Here is an 18892-nt window from a genome sequence, read left to right as displayed (position 1 = left end):
AAAATTTCCTTCGGGATGAATAAATCTGTTTCTGCTGAGAAGCTAAGCGATGATTCAAGATGGCTGACACTTGTTTTTACCTCGGCAATCTCCGGAAAAAGCCGAGGTCCAACCCCCTATGGGCTATGCGGAAGTACTGGCTGTAGTCCTTTGCCTCTGGAAAAATGTATACCGATGACGTAAAATGACAATTTTTGCGTCATCGGTTTCTACAAACCGGGTTTCTACTGATACAAAGCTTAATGCTAAATTGGTGAAGCATCCCTTTAACAGTAGTGTATGTGGTCAGAGGCCTGGCTTTAATTTCTACCCTTCCAGCATCATGGTGCACACAGTATGTCACTCAATCACAGATCAAGTTTGAGCACTACATGTCTTTGTGTTTGAACCTGCCTACCCACAGGACAAAGGTTAGGTGATGATTGGATATGAAGTGTGATGACAGAGAACATTGATTGGCAAGGACACCTAACTTTCACACAGCAGCAGTCAAGCCGACACCCATTAATATAGGTTATTATTTTATTTTTAGATATGTGGAGTGTTATATCATAAGTGCACAAAGGTAATGTGACTGAAAGTGCCAGGGTTACAGCATTTAGGGCTCTAGGCTTGTGACGTCAAGATGCTGTCGGGCCCCTTGTCACTGAGCTGCTCTATAAAGGACACAACACCAGACCGCTCAGCTTGTAGTGGACTGACTGACAGATAGCTGACTACATGAAGGAACAGCACAGGCAGGTGAGATTAAATGATTTTCAGAAATCCATACGGATGCACAGACACTGAAGACTGGTAGGTGAACTATTATGTATTAGAGGTGAGTGCGTGTGAATGTGTGAGTGTGTGTGTGTGTGTGTGTGTGTGTGTAAAACGCTCACTGACAAAGAACAGGAAAGAGCTCACAAGCAAATCATAATGTTCATAAATATTTTGCTAACAATCTTTCCTTTTTTCTCCCTTTTTCAAAGGATGAAATTGTGTTTTTTAAACAGAACTAATGTCAGCAGTAAATTTTGAATGCTTTGGAAGGCTAGTGATTTTGTTGTGTATAGTCCTCAGACAACAACTCACAGTCTTCCTTAATATTCAAAATGTAGGCTACTACTCAGTGAAGATCACATTGGACTCTTTGTGTGGATGCTTACATGTACACAAGGGACTGCGATTTGAAAACATTTGTATTTGTTTAATTCCAGTTACTGTACTAACCACGCACATGTAGATTTGATATATTTATCTGCCTGCCACAGACTAATTGTGTAATTGTCAGAACTGTTTTTGTGCCTGAGTAGTTGAATATGAAGAGTGAGGATGAGAGTGGATGCTGTCGTACGACGCTGCTAAGACCCATATCAGATCGCAGAAAAGTCTGACAGTAGGCCCACCAATTTGTACAACTTTTTGAGTAGCCCAAGCACCTCATTTCTGCGCTCAAAGACATAGAATAATAATAATCATAAGGAGAAAGAAGAAAAACATTTGAATTTCAAATCTGTATTGTGTTAAATTCTGTAGCTTTGCAGGTATAAGTCATTAGTTTTTACCTCTCTGCATTGAACCCTCAGCCATGATGCTTTCTTTGCTTTCAAGACCACACCCAAAATCCAGCCCAAACTTTTGGGCTCCTCCCCTCTGCCTGCCCCTCAACTTCCACACTAAAAAAAAAAAAAAAAAACTCCAGTGTTATCCTGAATCCATCCTAGTGTAACTTCTGCCACATTAAAGTAAGTTGTGTTAACTGGTAGCGGTTACGAGAACTTACCCAATCAATGCATGATGTTTAACGTTAGCCATTTCTTACGGGATAATGTAACTTAGCACTTCTAGATAACGATATCCAGCCTCATTATCATGCTTTGATGTTGTTGTTCGGACGGCTGGCTAACTTGCTAACTTTAGCTTAGCTAGCGTGTAAGATTTGGGGAAGCTTCTTGTTAAGGAACATTTAGAAAAAGCCTAGCTACATGCGTGTGTTTCTTATGGATAACGGTACCTAACGTATTTACTTCGTTAAACAGTGGTAACGGGGCCTCGGTTAGCTAACTGCATCTTGCTAACATGGCCACAATAAGTTAACTTTAACTTACTTTATAGCAGTGATTCCCAAAGTGGGGACCGGGGACCCCCAGGGGTCCTTGTGGGGGTTCAAGAGGGTCCGCATCAAAAATTTGAATACTTTTTCACAATAGGGCAAGGTAGCCTTTCAGCTGCAAGGCACTTTCGAAGTGCTTTACATAAAACATTAAACAGCAGTTCAAAACATTAATTAAAGATCATACAAAACAGCTAAAATAGAATAAGAAGGGTATAAAATACAATAATAAAAGTTACAGTGCAGTGTAAGAAATTAAATATTACTTGAGTTAAAAAAGGCAGCATCAAAACGTACAGTCCTCAGGTAACATCCATAGGTAACACAATGACACAATGTATTGTATTATTATTTTGATCATGGGTTTCATTAGAACTGGGCAATATATCAATATTATATCAATATCGTGATATGAGACTAAATTTCGTCTTAGATTTTGGATATTGTAATATGGTAAAATTGTTGTCTTTTCCTGGTTTTAAAGACTGCATTACAGTAAAGTGATGTCATTTTCTGAACTTACCAGACTGTTGTAACTGTTCTATTATTTGCCTTTACCCACTTAGTCATTATATCCACATTACCAATAATGATTTATCAAAATTCTCATTGTGTAAATATTTTGTGAAAGCACCAATAGTCAACACTACAATATCGTTGCGGTATCGATATCGAGGTATTCGATTTTATCCATATCGCCCAGCCCTAGGTTTCATACACTTTCTGTAGCAAAAATCCTATCAGATGGGACACAATCTATGGAGGTCTACTGTACTTTGTGTCAGTTTAGGGGTCCTTAACTTTGATGTATCATATATCAAGCCTACCAAAATGAGTTAGTAGAGTGCTGTGTTTAAAATAACGTTAAGCACAAGAAGGGTTGCCTAGTTCAGGACTGGCCCATCCAGGTCCTAGCTAAATACATGAAGGGCCACCTCTGTAAATAGTCTTAAAAGTAAAATGTATGTCTCATATCTGTTATGTAATGTGTTATTTTCACTTAAAGGTTTTTGATAAAGCAGCTCTAGGATGTGTTGAGTTTTAAAGGGAGAGTTTGCCATACCATATATACAGAGGTAGCTGTCTTTGTTATCTCTGAAACCAATGAGCCAGGCCACGCTCTATGGCAACTTTTTATTTTTTTAACATTAATGCAATAAAGTACCTTGATTTGTCAGGTATTAAATTTGCTTGATTAGCCAAAATCAGACATTAATTTCTGGTGATTTTATATACTAAAACAGTTTCTACTTTGCAGAATAGTTAATATATCACAAATATGTTGTATACAGTGGTGGAAGAAGTATTCAGATCCTTTACTTCAGTAGTAGTAGTAGTACTAATACCACACTGTAAAACTACTCTGCTACAAGTAAAAGTTCTGCATTGAAAATGTTACTTTAGTAAAAGTATGTAAGTGTCATGAGGTAAATGTACTTATTAGTATTAAAAATAAAAGTACTCAATGCAGAAAAATCCTCACACTTTAGAAACAGTTTTGTCAATCAACTAAGTCTTTAATCATTTCAGTTGTACTTGTAGGCCTGTATATTGTTGGGTAGTTTAATTTAATACAATATTTTATTATAAATTAAAGTACAGGTACCTCAAATGTTTACTTAAGTACAATACTTGAGTAAATGTACTTGGTAACATTCCACCACTGGTTGTATATTATTGATATTGTGTATATTTCCATATCACCCTCTCCTACTCTCCTGTGTTAAAGTTTGTTTGTTTGTTGTTTATGGCAAAAATAGTTGCCAACCTGTACAAAAATCATGTTTGAGCTACTAGGTGGGTTCATTGCCTTATGATGTAGTCAATCACATTCTGACTTGTAGCCATATTACATCCTTCAGCCAGATGACATGAGATAAAAAAAAAAAATAAAAAAAACTGGTGACAGGTGATTTCTATTCCCTCTAGTGGCCCAAAGATGATCCATACGTAGCAGAGGAACACAGAAGAGCTCCAGCGGTGCAGCAGAAATGTCTCCCAAAGTGCCCAGTGGCCAAGGCAGAGGCGATTATTCTGCAGTGCAAGTAGCCGTTCGAGTGCGTCCCCTCCTGCCTAAAGAGCTTTTACATTGCCACGAGAGCTGCATTACCGTGGACTCGGAGCTGTGTCGTGTTACTCTGGGCCACGACCGGCACTTCCTTTGCGACTACCTATTTGAAGAAACTCGCTGTCAAGAGGAGGTTTATTCTTTGTCTGTTCAGCCACTCATAGATGCCTTCTTTCAAGGTTTCAATGCTACAGTCTTTGCCTATGGGCAGACGGGCTCAGGCAAGACTTACACCATTGGAGAAGCTAATATTTGTAAGTTATTTATTTGATCTTTTCTTCCATTGTCCACTTCAGTTGTTGTTGTTAGCTCAGTTTATCCTGTATTAAAAACTAAGTTTAAGGTTAGGTCCTTTTGCATAAGACTGTGCTCTAATCAAGTTTTACCGTTTTAACAAGCCAGTTGCATTCATTTATTTGTGTTTTAATTGTGTTTGTAGGTTCCTTTAGAGATGAGGAGCAGGGTATAATCCCCAGGGCTGTTGCAGATGTCTTCAAGCTTCTAGATGAAAATGACCTCGCAGACTTCTCTGTCCGAGTCTCCTATCTGGAGGTCTACAAAGAGGAGTTCAAAGACTTACTGGAGGTGGAGACCGCCAGCAAGGACATCCACATCCGGGAGGATAAAGGCAACATTGGTATGGAATAGGCCGCCTAGTTTGTCTTTAAGCATGTCTTTTGAGGTTAAGATATTGTTATTATTATGCAGCATTTTACTTAAGTGGTTTGTGTATGTATGAATGTGCATTTTATGTTTTTGTCTCTGTGACTCATAGTTTTGTGTGGCGTAAAGGAGTGCGAGGTGGAGGGTCTTGATGAGGTGTTGAGTTTACTAGAGTCAGGAAACACAGCCAGGCACACTGGTGCAACCCAGATGAATCCAAACTCCAGCCGGTCACACACCATTTTTACTGTGTATATGGACCAGCGTCGGGGAAGCTCTCGCCTTTATGGGACCACTACAAATTCTGGACCACAAATGTTGTCTTCCAAGTTCCACTTTGTTGACCTTGCGGGGTCAGAGCGCATCTTAAAGACGGGGAACACTGGAGAGAGACTGAAAGAGAGTATCCAGATTAACAGTGGTCTTCTGGCTCTGGGAAATGTTATCGGGGCACTGGGGGACCCTAAGAGGAAAGGCTCTCACATACCATACAGAGATTCTAAAATCACAAGGTACATTTTTTAATAAGCTCATGAGATACTGCAGCATACCACTTGAACAGAAATTTGAGTAAAATGTCTCTTTGGTTTAATTCATATAATCCTTGTTTCACCTAGGATCCTAAAAGACTCTTTGGGAGGAAATTCAAAAACACTGATGATTGCCTGCATCAGCCCATCTTCCTCAGACTTTGACGAGAGCCTGAATACACTAAACTACGCCACAAGGGCCAGAAACATTCAGAACCGGGCGACGGTCAACTGCAAGCGTGAGCCAGATCGGGTGGAGGGGCTGGAGCAACAAATCAAGGCCCTTCGCCGAGCCCTGGAAAATCGCCAGCGTTCAGAGACCCGCATCATTTCTCACGCTGATGCAAACAGAAGACCTCGACTTGGAGAGGGAGAGATCAGCAGACTGCAAGCCCAGAGCGCCCACTATAGGACGTGTACAGACACTGCTTACAGGTTAAAGCACATTGATGATTAATCAAGTTAAATGTAGTCTTCATCATTTTTAATTGTGCATGTCCTGGACCATTGAGTGGTAAGTTCATTTGTGAATGAATGTGTATATGGAATTAACAAGCCATTGTTTCCCTTATGCATACACAAGTTCACGATATAATAAGAAATTAGGGATATTAAATAATTATTGTTATCACTGTGGTCACCATTGTTCTATTTTAATTCAACAGTCCAGCCACCTTCTTTCTTCTGACTCTATCGCTAATACTTAATGTTCAAGCAAACCACCACCATAATATGAACTTTTCCTAATTCCACGTGAGCCAAATCAAATCCAATTGCTAGCATGAATTTGAGGAATTTGACTTGGTTGAAAGAAGAATACTGGTGTTACTTTATTTAAATTTTTTTCAAGTTACAGATCCTTAAAGAGGCCAAAACCCACAATGAATTTACAATTATTACAGTATCTGTTTAGCCAAAACCTAATATACAGTAGCTCATATCTCTGTGTAATACAACTTCATTAAAAAAAAATTCCAAATACATAAAAGCCATTGCATTGACATATTTCTTCATTGCGATCAGCATTCTCTGTGTATTTTAGAGATGGTCAGAGACATTCTGTGACAGTATTTTCTATTTTAGTTTGAGCTCACTGCTGACAAGAAGTAAATTGCCGGGGACATGTTTCTGTGTTTACACTGGTTTGTTAGCTTGAGGAGCTGAGAGGAATACATGACACTCTCTCTGGTGAACACTGGAGTTTGTTGGCATAAAGCTATAGGAGGTATCATCTATGTCAGGCTTCATTCAGTGGCGTGTCTCTCATCCTGACTGTGAGATGTGTATTTTGCTTAATTTTAATTAGTTCAGGTTTAAGAAGCATTGGTGCTTCCTTCCTTCATATTTTTTATAATTATATATCACAGGTTGCTGTGGGAGCTGCAGAGTGAAGGAGCTCTGACTGCAGAACAGAGTCTGAGAGTGAAGGAGTGGCTGTGCTCCGTGGAGGAGGAGCGGAGTGGACTGACCACTGCCTCAGGACCAGACAGCGGCATCGAGAACAGCTCCACTGAAGACAGTGTTGCGTTAAGGAGAGGAAGACCCTCTGAGAGGAACCAGGTTTGTCTCTTTCACATTCCCAAGGAAATATTTAAAGAGGTTTTAGTCAGAACCTCAGGTACCCAGCACTGATATGTTTATAAAAGTGTGATATGTGTTGTGAAAAATATTACCCAGGATCCAGAGGCTGTGGAGGAGAGGTGGGGCCATGAGCATGGAGAGAAAGAGGATAGTATTGTGCTGCTTCAAGCACAGATTCAGCGGCTGGAGGGCGAGAACTCTGACTTTTTAGCAGCTCTGGAGGATGCTATGGAGCAATACAAGCAGCAGGTCAGATGCAGTGGAATTCTATTATTGTCTTTTCCATAAGTGCAGTCTTTCACAGTTTAATTATGGCAGGCCACATTCATCTCTATTTAATATGCGTTGTCACTAGTGCTGTCAAACGATTAAAATATTTAATCGCGATTAATTGCATTAATGTCATAGTTAACTCACAATTAATCGCAATTAATCGCAAATTTTTATCTATTCTAAATGTCCCTAGATTTTATTTTTATCCAATTATTTTTTCTCTCATTTTAATGCTCTTATCAACATGGAAGAGTGGATCGGCTTGCTTTGTGCTTTTGTCGCCTGGCTTTGACGAGGGGGCGGAGAATTGGCATCAGCTGTGTGCTTGGCCATCAAGTGGTATTTCAGACTGGACGTGCTGCGATGATAGCTCAGTTCACAACGACAAAACACACACATCACTTTGGTCTTGTCAATGGAACCATTTGGCAACTTTTTAAAAGTAAACTTTCCATTCAGAATCTTATTGGCATCCATTTCGGCATCTTGCGCTCGCCATCCACTCAAAACGTAACGTTAGCCTACTGCTCTTTGGCCGGCTCGCAAGCCCAAACAAGTGTGTGCGGCGTGCCTGTTGTTTTGTTTCCGGTCTAGCTAGATCCGGTGTGGTGTTGTAGTTTTTCTAACATTACTAGTTGTTGCAACAGCATGTGAAAAAATGACAAAGTTTGCTATGCCAAAGAGAACGTTAATCTCGCGATTAAAAAATTTACCCCGTTAAAATGGGTTTGCGTTAACGCCGTTAATAACGCGTTTAACTGACAGCACTAGTTGCTACACGTTATGTTCGTTGCCTTAGCTAATACTGTATGTTACGCATTTAATTGCTTTCCTTCTGTTTCAGAGTGATAAGCTGCAGGAGCAACAGGACTTGATAGTGGAGCTGCAGTGTCTGCTGTCTACTCCAGGGCTGATGGGCCTGGGCCTTAACTTGAGGCCGCGGCCACACACAGCCCCCATGGGCTCCATGCAACACTGTCAGAATGGAGGCACATACAGTCAGGTGACCATCCAGCTATTTTTTGAGCCTGTGGGGTTGAGTGGATTTAAAAGTTAAAAAGATGGTAAGAAATGGAGGTGCAGGCTCGTCAATAGGATGAGCACATACTAACCAGAAACACCACTTTATTAAAAAATGCCCAAATACAGACCAAAAAGTAAAATAAATCTGTTTAAGATGCACAATTTACAGTATTTTAACTTGTTTTTACTCTCATCTGTATACAGATCCAATGTAATTTTTACACACATAAGCAGAATGTATTGTAGCGTACTTTTTGCTTTACGTGTGTGTGTGTGTGTGTGTGTGTGTGTGTGTGTGTGTGTGTGCGCGCGCGCTTACAGGTTAGTAATGGGCTTTGTGGTGATCAGGAAGGTGGCCTTTATGAGGACCAGGATATCACAGGAGGAGCAGAAATGCAGGATACAGAAGAAGAGGGCAGTCATTCAAACCTCAGCCAAGAGAGACGCAAGTATGTTGTGTTTATAGAACTCATAGCATAGTGTATAGCTTGCAGCTTACACTATTTAAGTTGACATACATGAGCAGTTGTCATGTGTGAAATGTATGTAATGTAATGCTAATGGTTCTGTCAGACAGGTGAACCTGACCTGGACCAAGAGGGACATGCTGTCAGGAGGACTAGCAGTTGGTGGTAGAGGGCTCATATCTCTGCATGAGCCAGACCAGCACCCCTGTTTAGCCAGAAAAGCATGTAAGTCTAACAACCTAATGTGCCTCTATATGTTAGAATTAGATGTAGGACTATTGATTGGGAGGGCATTGTTGTTGTTCGTTAGGACTCAGGTAATTACAAAATTGTTAGTGTACCTGCTATTGAAATAATTTATGCACAAATCCAATTATATTGTGTTAACACATTGAGAAACATTAACACAGTTTTTGCAGTTAAACCCCCCGAACATGTCGCATGTTTACAATTTTAGTAGTCTTTTTGATCCTACATGTGCATTCTCCTGTGGTGCAACATGTGTTTGTGGAGAAGTTGCTACAATGTTGCTCTGCGGATGTTTAGGCACAGTCTGTGGTGAACTGAGTAAACTCTGATTTTCCAGGTTTGCATAGTAATTTTCAGAGACACCAGCCACATATGGGATAAAACATTAATATAGCTTTTTATTGTGTTTTGGTTCCTTTTGCATTCAGATGTTACATGTTGTCCTGATAGAGTCAGGGTAACCTTAGGCTTTTAAAATCGGTTCAATATGCATTTGTTGGCTGGTTTTAGTCTACTCTATGGTCCAAGGTTCACGTCATTGGAGAGTGAGAGTCAAACAGGGAGTACTGATCTGTGTTGGTACTTAAGGAGGATCAAACATGAGGGCTTGAATCTTGGCTGTTGTCTTGAAGCTCCGTACCTTTCATCATTGTACCACCCTGCTGACCTCCTGTGTATTGTCTCAAATCTCTGTGTAGCCAACTTCAGTACTGGGGAGACATCTGTGCGTGAAAGTCTGAAAGGTTTTGAAGGCGCTTCAGAGTTGGGACTTTTTCAGGCACAGCAGAAGATCAGGGAGCTCTCTGTCACCATCCGTATGAAGGAAGAACTCATCAAGGAGCTGGTCAAAACAGGTAGCAATTTTGATATTGTTACCCTTCCTTAGCTGCATCTTTTCCAAATAAAGGTTCTCTTTTAAACATCAGCTTGTTTTTAGGTAAGGATGCTCAGGCCCTGAACAGGCAGTATAGCCATAAGATCACGGCTCTGGAGAGTGAAGCTGTGCAGGCTCGACAAGAGCTGCAGGAGGCTCAACGGCAGCTGCAGGATCTAGAGAGGCAAGAAAGAGAGATCAGCACGACGGACAAGACCAGAGCACAGGAATGTCGCAGGAAGATAGCTGCTGCTCAGAGCAAAGTTCAGGTTTGACTGCCACACCTCTGTATTAATGCCTAATAGCACATAGGCAACAGACAATTAGAGAATTAGTGATGCTGATTTGTGTGACATCTGAAAGAATATTTTTTTGTTAGGTTCTCAGTCAGCGTCAGAGGGATACCGCTCGTCTCGCTAACCTGCCTGCCCAGAGCGAACGTCGTGTGTTAGAGCTGGAGCTAAGTGTTCAGAGTATGAGGCAGCAGCAGGAGCAGCTACAAAAACGGCTGCGCCATGAAAGTCAGCAGAAACGACGTCTGGAGAGCGAGATGCAAAGAAGAACTCACAGAGTAAAGGTACCTCAGGCCAATTCAGCAGAGTGGCAGCCATATCTTTAAAAGCAGAATTAGAAATCCTGTATGTATGCAGTTACATGGACAATATTACATAATACTTTCTTTTAGCGGAAAACATAAGCTCATTTAAGTCATTCTGCCAATTAGCCAGTCCCAAATATTTTCGCAAAACTTGACTGTGCAGTTGCAGGGAACACCTAGCAGGTTCTATGACTCTGACTGTAAATTCAAAGCCAAGATTTACCAAGCCATAGATTTATGGTTATAGCCATTGCTTCTGAAGCTGATTGAGTGAATTTCGAACCAAACTCAGTTTATTGCAAATGGCGTTTTGTTTTTTCATGTGTGGAAAAAAAATCTCTTCCACAAGTCCAAATGTCTGGCAATGGTTTAAAGGGAAACATATCAGTATACAGTATAAGGGCCAAATGCATTTATACATTTTAGTCAGATATAGATTTCTTCCATACTAGTCCTGTAATTGACCTTTATCTTCCTTTGATCCACCCATCCATCCCTTCTGTAGGAACTCGAGATAAAGAATGAGCAGCAGCAAAAGATCCTAAGAATAAAGACGGAGGAGGTCGCTGCCTTCCAGAGGCAGAGACGCAGCGGCAGTAACGGCTCGGTCATCTCTTTGGAAGAACAACAGGTGGGACAAGAATCTCAAGGAGGATATATCGCTTCCAACTTTGAATTCATAGAAAACAAACTGCCTTTGAACCCCAAACGAAAATTAGTCACACAATGGTTTGATGAAGAATTTGTCATAACCTACTTCCTCCCAACATACAAACCTACCTGTAACACAGTGATGAAAAGCAGATGCATATCTGTCTGTGGTGTGAAGTTATGGAGCGCATTACCAGATGAATTAAAACATATTAGGAATGTCTTCAAATTTAAAAAAGGGTTCAAAGATGTGACACTAGATAAGTATAGACATTGAGTAGTATTATTCTGTGAGAATGTTGATAATGGTGATGATGAACATCATTATTATCATTATGGTTATCATTATTTAGTAGGGGTGTGCAAAAAAATCTTTTTTTTATTGTATGACTACTGCAATCACATGGGAAAAGTAACTACATTTACATACTGTGAATGTTTTTTTTTAATCGAGAATCGTTTTTTAATCAAATCGATTTTGAATCGAATCTTGAGCCTAAAAATCGACATTTTCTGAATCGTGCACCCCTATTATTTAGGATATTATTCACCTTATGGTGGCAATGTACTGTATATAAGTACTGACCCTTATGGGTATATGTAGGCATGTATGTATGTATGTATGTATGTGTATATATATATGTAGGTAAGTGTATGCATGCATATGCAACACACTGTATGTATGCATGTATGTAGAAAGTTATCTGGGTAAGTGTATATGTTTAGTTTTTTTCTATAATTTATTTTATCTTTCCTGTCTTGTCAATTGTTCCTTGGCAGTTTGTTTTCTTACTCTTAAAAATGTGAGAAGGGGGGCCTGATATAAGCTTAAGCTTCTGACCCTACCCTTTGGTTATGACCAATAAATTCATTCATTTTGCTAAAGATGCGTAGAATTTTGCTTGTGGGGCTGTTGCTCCCCTTGCAGCCTCAGTTTCTGCTGTGTGTGTCTCTATTTCTGCCTGACATGTGGGCTTTTGTGTCTTGATACCCTGTGAGCAGAAGATTGAGGAACAAAAACGCTGGCTGGATGAGGAAATGGAGCGGGTACTGGACCAGAGGAAAGAACTGGAAGATCTGGAAGGAGAGCTCACTAAACGAGAGCAAATCCTGGCCAAGAAAGAAGCCCTGCTACAGGAGCGCAGTGGACTGGAGACCAAGAGGCTCCGCTCCAGTCAGGTATTAACAACCACAAACAACTCAATTCAGTGTCACAGGAAACGGGCAAATGCTGAATATTTTGTATTCATCTTCCCTCCAGGCCCTCAGTAAAGACCTGGTGACACTTACGGGGCGCATCGAGTCACTTGAGCGAGAGTTGAGTGAGAGGAATGGTCTTCTTCGCAGCAGCAGTGCTCAAGATTCCGAACAGATTCGCCAGGAGATCTCCAACCTCCGTCAAGAGAAAGATTCACTGCTTAAACAGAGAGTGGAGCTGGACGATAAGCTGCGGCAGGGTAGCCTGCTGTCACCTGAGGTCAGATATCACTCTGGGGTTTAAACAGCAACAGTGTTTTGTGTTTTCATAGCACTGACAGCAGAGCATATTTTTAATTGTTGCCGAACAAGATCTAATTTCAAAGTAAGAGAGATGTTGCTGTGCAGCAAACATGAATACACGTACGTCACATGGCAATAATAGGAACTTACTAGAAAACTAGTCAAGCCGTAACAAATCCTCACTGGAAGCTGTGATATCACCTGTGTGGGACTGCATGTTCATGGTCAAATTCTCATTAAGTCCATCTGTTCCCTCTGACATTTGTAGGAGGAGCGAACGCTTTTCCAGCTGGACGAAGCGATCGAGGCTCTGGATGCAGCTATTGAGTATAAAAATGAGGCCATCACTCAGAGACAGAGACAGCTGAGGGCTTCTGCCAGTATGCTCTCCCAGTGGGAGATGAACCTTATGGCCAAACTCAGTTACCTGTCTGCCTCTGAGACCAGAGCTCTGCTGTGCAAGTACTTCGACAAGGTCTGTGCGCTCAACATGAGATTCTGCTTCTTTTTTTTTTCTTTTTTTTTAACTGTGTTCCCACCTTCCATATGTACTACTTTTAGTAGACAAGCTGGCTAGTTGTTAACTAGGGCTGGGTATCGTTCAAACATTTTCCATACCAATACTGTGACTTCGATACCGGTTCCTAAACGACTTTTTTTTAATACCAATTTTATAAAACAAAAAAATTATATTTTATTTATTTTTCAGCTACTTAAACGTATTTCCTGCCTGCCTCTATGACGTGTAACGCTAAACAGCCAATCAAAAGCATTATTAGATCTTTGTAGAAGCATACTTCATGCTTATTGGCTCACTGACGCTGATGAGATTAACTCCTAAAGTATTGAAATTGGGTATTGTATGACGAGGCATTTTTCAATACTTAATATTTCAGAGGCAACTCGGTCGGTGCCTAAAAAGTATTGAATTCGGTACCCAGCCCTATTGGTAACACTACACTGATGTAATTTAAACATCAATAACATTAATCAACTATTAGTAATAGCAACACTTGTTCACTCTTGATACGAAAGCTAAGCAGTGTCAGACCTTGCGGGGTAAGACTTCATGTCTGAACTCACCAATATGTATGCTGAAGAGTGTTTGTGTTTCCTGTAGGTGGTGTCTCTGCGTGAGGAGGAGCGTAAGCTACAACTCGCCCTGGCTGAGCTGGAAATGCAACTGGATGAGCAGCAGCGGCTGGTGCAGTGGCTGGAGAATGCCCTCGATCGCACACAACTCGACACAGATCGCCGGCTCACACAACAGCAGAAGGAGCATGAGAGGAGTGTACAGCTCTTACTGCAGCAGTGTCGAGGTGCGGATCACAAGGACAAAAGAATTATTATCCTAGTAAAAAGGGTTGCCTGCATGTGTTTATGTGCCTGCACCACTTAAAATTAGGGTTGGGTATTGTTTGGATTTTTACGATTCCGATGCGGAACCGGTACTTTTAAAACGATTCCAATTCCTAAAATGATTCTTGAAAAACTGAAAAATGACGTCAAAGAAAGGCTCTTTTTATAGTTTTTTTTTTTTTTTTTGAAAATTATTTAAATTTAACAATATATTAATGTTTTAAAGTACTTTCCCAGAGGGGAAAATATGGCATTTTAAAAGTAGCCTACATTTACGGTGGCTAGCTAACGGTAGACTACAGAGAAAGTGTGATATTTTTACGTCCGTTTCGGAGCGACCGAGGGAAGATATTTCAGTCGACACGTGAAGTGAAATTCTTTGGTATATTTTAGGTTTACAGGTAGAAAATAAATTGGATTAAAGTGATTGACCATTTTGTGTTAGCAAATCTTCATTTCATATTTTTCTAAATAATTAAAATACAATTAAAATATGAATCATCTTATGAAACGAATAGTATTTGCACACCCTTATTTATGTGTCCTCCTGCCCCTACAGAGCAAATAGACGAGGGGCTGGCAGGAAGGCAGCGGCAGTATGAAGGATGGATCCATAACCTCAGCAAGGAGCTGAACCACTACAAGGCAGCAAATCTGGAACTAAGTAACAAACTGAGGGAAATCTGTGGTTCAGTCAACCAGCCAAAGGAGCATGCTAAAGGTAGAAGTATTATTACATCAAAGTGTTTGTTGCTTTTAATATTTATGATTATCACAATCATTGTGTTTACAGCTTGCAGCACGATGGCTTCAATTAGCCATACTTTGCTTCTTGCCAAAAATAAAATGACTTAAGTGCAAATAACCTTCCACATATCCTCAGGCAAATCCACATTTTAAATCGATTCTCAGCAACTACTGTATTTCCATTCTCCTCTCCATTTTTGTGGCACACTGTCACTAGCTCAGTTACAGCCTGCTGCTGAGAGAGCAGAACAAATCATTCTTATGGCTAGATAACCACAGCACATTCGGGCTAAAACTAATCATTCTTTTCATTATACGTTATTCTGTTATTTTCCTCGATTAGTCGTTTGGTTTATAAAATGGCAGAAAAAGTAATTGTAATGCAACCGTTTCATACACTATATTATCCAGTTATTAGATTATTATTACCATAACATTAATATTAATGTTGTAGCCGGTCGAGGTGGAGAGAGAGTCTAATTCTAATTTTCTAACTCTAAAACGTATTACGACATCACAGCCAAGAAAAGAGAAGGCATGGAGTTCAATTCAATTCAGTTTTATTTATAGTATCAAATCATAACATGAGTTATAATTTACAAAGACCCAACAATTCCATTAATTCCCACAAGAGCAAGCATTTACTGCGACAGTGGTGAGTAAAACTTCCTTTTAGGGAGAAACCTCGGACAGACCCAGGCTCTTGGTTGGCGGTTGTCTGCCGGTGCCGGTTGGGGGTGTGATGAACAGTGGCAATTATAGTCACAATTGCAGGAGTGCTTGGAGTGAAAGGTAGATACTAGCTAATAAACACATTATTTTATTTGCTCCGCTTCTGAGACCCTCCCGGTGTGGTACAGCGGAACACGGCGCAGACGCGCCTGGTTGAACACAGGGGTAACTGTCCTTGTGACGTGTGTTGTCTTTCAGGTGGGGCATCTGATGGTAAACCAGCAGGCGTCGGCAGCATGGAGAAGCTGAGCCGCAGCCCTGAGGACAGCCCAGGAGGCAGGGGGATGTGCCAGTCTGACAAACCTTCCAGGTCCAGGGAGGAAATGCGCGAGCTGGTGAACACCCCTCTCCCGTCCACGTGGAGACGCTCCTCTCTCCCCACAGAGGAACCTGCTATCATGGAGGAGTTATGGCTTCGAGGAGCTGGGGATGTTCCTGTTAACCGTGTAGTTCAAACTGGTATGGGGTCCTTGGGCGGGGCGGCATCCCTGCCCGTGGTAAAGTCTCGCAGAGAGTCCCGGCACTCCAGCCTCAACATTGGACAACTGACTTCAAACAATTCATTAATTGATGTGCGGAAGAATCCTATCTAAAAAAGATATATATATATATATTGTGTTACTTAAGACCATTCGCATAGATTTTTGTTCTGTGGTTTTTGAAATATTTTGTTGCATAACATTACTTTAGTCTTTGTATTTCAATTTCTTTACTTGTATATAGTTTTTTAATGATCAATGACACCCACTGATTTTTATATGAAGCACTTTCACGAAGGTAAAGTTTGTTTCCATGTCATACAGTAATTGGCAGGTATACGGTCTTGCCAACCATGAAAGTCAACAAGAGGTGAATCATTTGCATCATTGCAAAATGAAGCTCTCTAATAATGCAGTCTTTTTGCCTTCAACAGTATTTTATATTAAAATGTTTTTGCTTGTAACACTCATGTGGCTTGTGTTTTTTTTCATGCAGCTCTTAATTTATTTTCTTCCACAACAAAAATAGGGAAACGATTTTTGCCGCTTGGTCTTTGGTTTTTAAATCGATAGTCAGGTTGGATGTTATCAAAGTTGATTTAGAAGACGCATGAAAGCTGTTGTGAAATGTCAGATTAGTGTCAGCATGGTGTGGGTTTAAGTGCAGGGCAGTGGTGCGGCTGGGAGGTTTCTGTCTGTAATGTTATCTTTCAAAAAGATGTATATCTGAAAAGTGTTATTTTTGTCACAGATGTCCCCCCCCCCCCTCTGTGTTTATAACATGACAGTGACTATAACACATTTAAAGTAGCTCTAGTGTCTGGTATAATGCATTTAGCTTGAACATACATTACATTTCATGAAGTGAGTCACAACAATAACTATCAAATATACTTAGGACCGGGTAATATCAGTATAATGATGATGGAGATATGACACCATACTGGTGTTTTGTTCATCACAATGTTACATAGCTTTAAGCCTGCAATAACTTTTTGGCCACTTAGAGGTAGCAGATTCAACTGATAATTCTCTGTAGGTTCATCTCTACCAGAGACACCTTTCACATGGACACGTGTTCACATCATTTCATAGGTTGTTATTATAAAAAATATTGATTGTAGCCATTTTAATGTTATTTCTTTAATGCATCAGTAACAATACAATAAATATAATAGTATAACGCTGAAAGGAGACATCCAAGTACTTTTGACACGAGTATATTTTACTGTCTGACAATACTTATAAAATACGATTTTGAAAGCAGGACTTTTACTTACATTGTGGTAGAGCTTATTATGTGTAGGGATCTGAGTACTTATTTCCCCACTGCAAACCACTGACATAAAAAAGGATGGTTGGTTATCCCCCCAAATAGACCTTTCTGATCTGCATTTACATGGAGCTTCATTTGTTGCCATATAATTTATTCCCCTATTGTCCTTATCAAAAATCATCCTGGTTCTTTAGTTCATGAATGAGAGCTCAATATATCTGTCATGTTTCATACAATTGGATGACAAATAGCCAGGACAAGACAGGGCAATTATTTTACTGTGTTAAAATGTAGACACTATCTGAGCAGCAGAGGGTGGTATATCCTCAGTGTTTCACATGAGTCAGTAATATTTCTGCCTGTACTCATCTCCATGAGGGTCAAGCAATAGTTTTTTTTATTTTCCCTGGACTGAAATTCGGATTCTTTGTAAAATCTTTGCCCCTTTAAAACCAGATTAAGAGGAAATTCAAAAGTTAGTGCTGGTTTGGGGCAGTTTTAAATGAGCAGATTTAAAGGAGCGAGCAATCAATTGATTGCATTATAAGATAAACCTTTATGGATCCCCAGAGGGGAAATCCAGGCATTGCAGCAGCACAAAGACAGTATTAAGTTAAAAAAAATAGAGAAGTAAAACAAAATGTTTGCTCAATGGGTACCATAGATGGGAAACATAATTACACAAATGAAAAGAAGAAGAAAAAACCTAATCCGATTTTTACGATAGATAAATATAATATCAGTTCTTCACATCATTGTAGCTCCCATAGGCCTGGTGGTGGGGAGGCAGTGGGTAGAGCGGCTTGGAGGATGAATGAAGTCCAAATCAATTAAAAAAGAGAGCAGCATTAAATTCTGGGACAGAGATGATCCAGCTCATCTGAGGGGCGGGGGCAGGTTTAGCTCTATGAACACAGAGGTAAAAGAGGAGGTTGGGCGTAGTGTATCTTGGGAGATTCTTGTCCTAACTGCTTTGTGTTCATCCTTGTAGAAAAAAAAAATTGCTATTCAACTCACTAAAATAAATCTGAATTGTTCTGAGCTTTCCTGTATTGTGGAGATTAATTTAATCCCACCAGAATTGCATAACTATAGACACTTGTAGTACAGTGAGAATACATGAGTTTGATGTTTAAATTTAAATATCAGCCATCAGGGAACAAGATTCCCTAATGCAGTAGGAAAAGGTTCATGAGTGTGACAGTGTATATATATATGGAAAATGTAACCAAGGAAACCATTGTTTTTTTTCTATATATATATAAGTTATATAAGTTGGTTTCTGTACTGTTTTGTATCTTGTTCCCTACCAGGGCAGAACAAGATACACACTTGCACACCACAAGCAAGAGGTGACCTGATAGGCCTACACATTTCTGGCAGAGGGCTATAATACATGTCGAGCTATAGTTGGTGTCTATAATGAGCGGTAAAATGTAGCCTATATGAGCCAATGAAAGAGGAGAAGAGTCAAAATGTTTGGCCTAAGAGATACACGCAACACTGAATCTCATGTGCATTGTTGTCTGCCACAGTGTCTTTGTTTTCACTACCACTGGAGTACGACCATATACTGTAAAAATAAGGGTAGCCTACGACATAGTCAGACCTTTTGTGTTTTAGTGGCTTTAAGTATAAAGTTTGAGTAGGCTATATTTTCTTTCCTTTTTTACAGGTGAGACAAGTGTTTTTACAGTAGGCCTACAGTTCATATTCCTCACAGAGGT

The 18892-nt window shown here is 40.2% G+C and overlaps 1 protein-coding gene across 1 annotated transcript; it reads left to right on the top strand.

Annotated features, from left to right (window-relative positions):
• The first annotated feature begins 1641 nt into the window (after positions 1-1641).
• On the top strand, positions 1642-16357 carry kif7 (kinesin family member 7). The gene is made up of 20 exons (XM_078249810.1): positions 1642-1727; positions 4025-4417; positions 4603-4800; positions 4939-5338; positions 5444-5791; positions 6724-6916; positions 7034-7186; positions 8055-8213; positions 8555-8682; positions 8807-8925; positions 9648-9803; positions 9887-10092; positions 10203-10400; positions 10927-11052; positions 12075-12251; positions 12334-12549; positions 12841-13047; positions 13693-13891; positions 14491-14652; positions 15609-16357. The coding sequence occupies exons 2-20, from the start codon at positions 4087-4089 to the stop codon at positions 16001-16003; spliced, it is 4071 nt and encodes a 1356-aa protein (XP_078105936.1). The 5' UTR covers positions 1642-1727; positions 4025-4086; the 3' UTR covers positions 16004-16357.
• The last annotated feature ends 2535 nt before the right edge of the window (positions 16358-18892 follow it).

Source organism: Sander vitreus, chromosome 1 (genome assembly GCF_031162955.1).
Source record: "Sander vitreus isolate 19-12246 chromosome 1, sanVit1, whole genome shotgun sequence".
Classification (NCBI taxonomy): Eukaryota; Metazoa; Chordata; class Actinopteri; order Perciformes; family Percidae; genus Sander; species Sander vitreus.
Note: the sequence above shows the minus strand (reverse complement) of the source record. Positions and strands in the feature narration are given on the sequence as shown.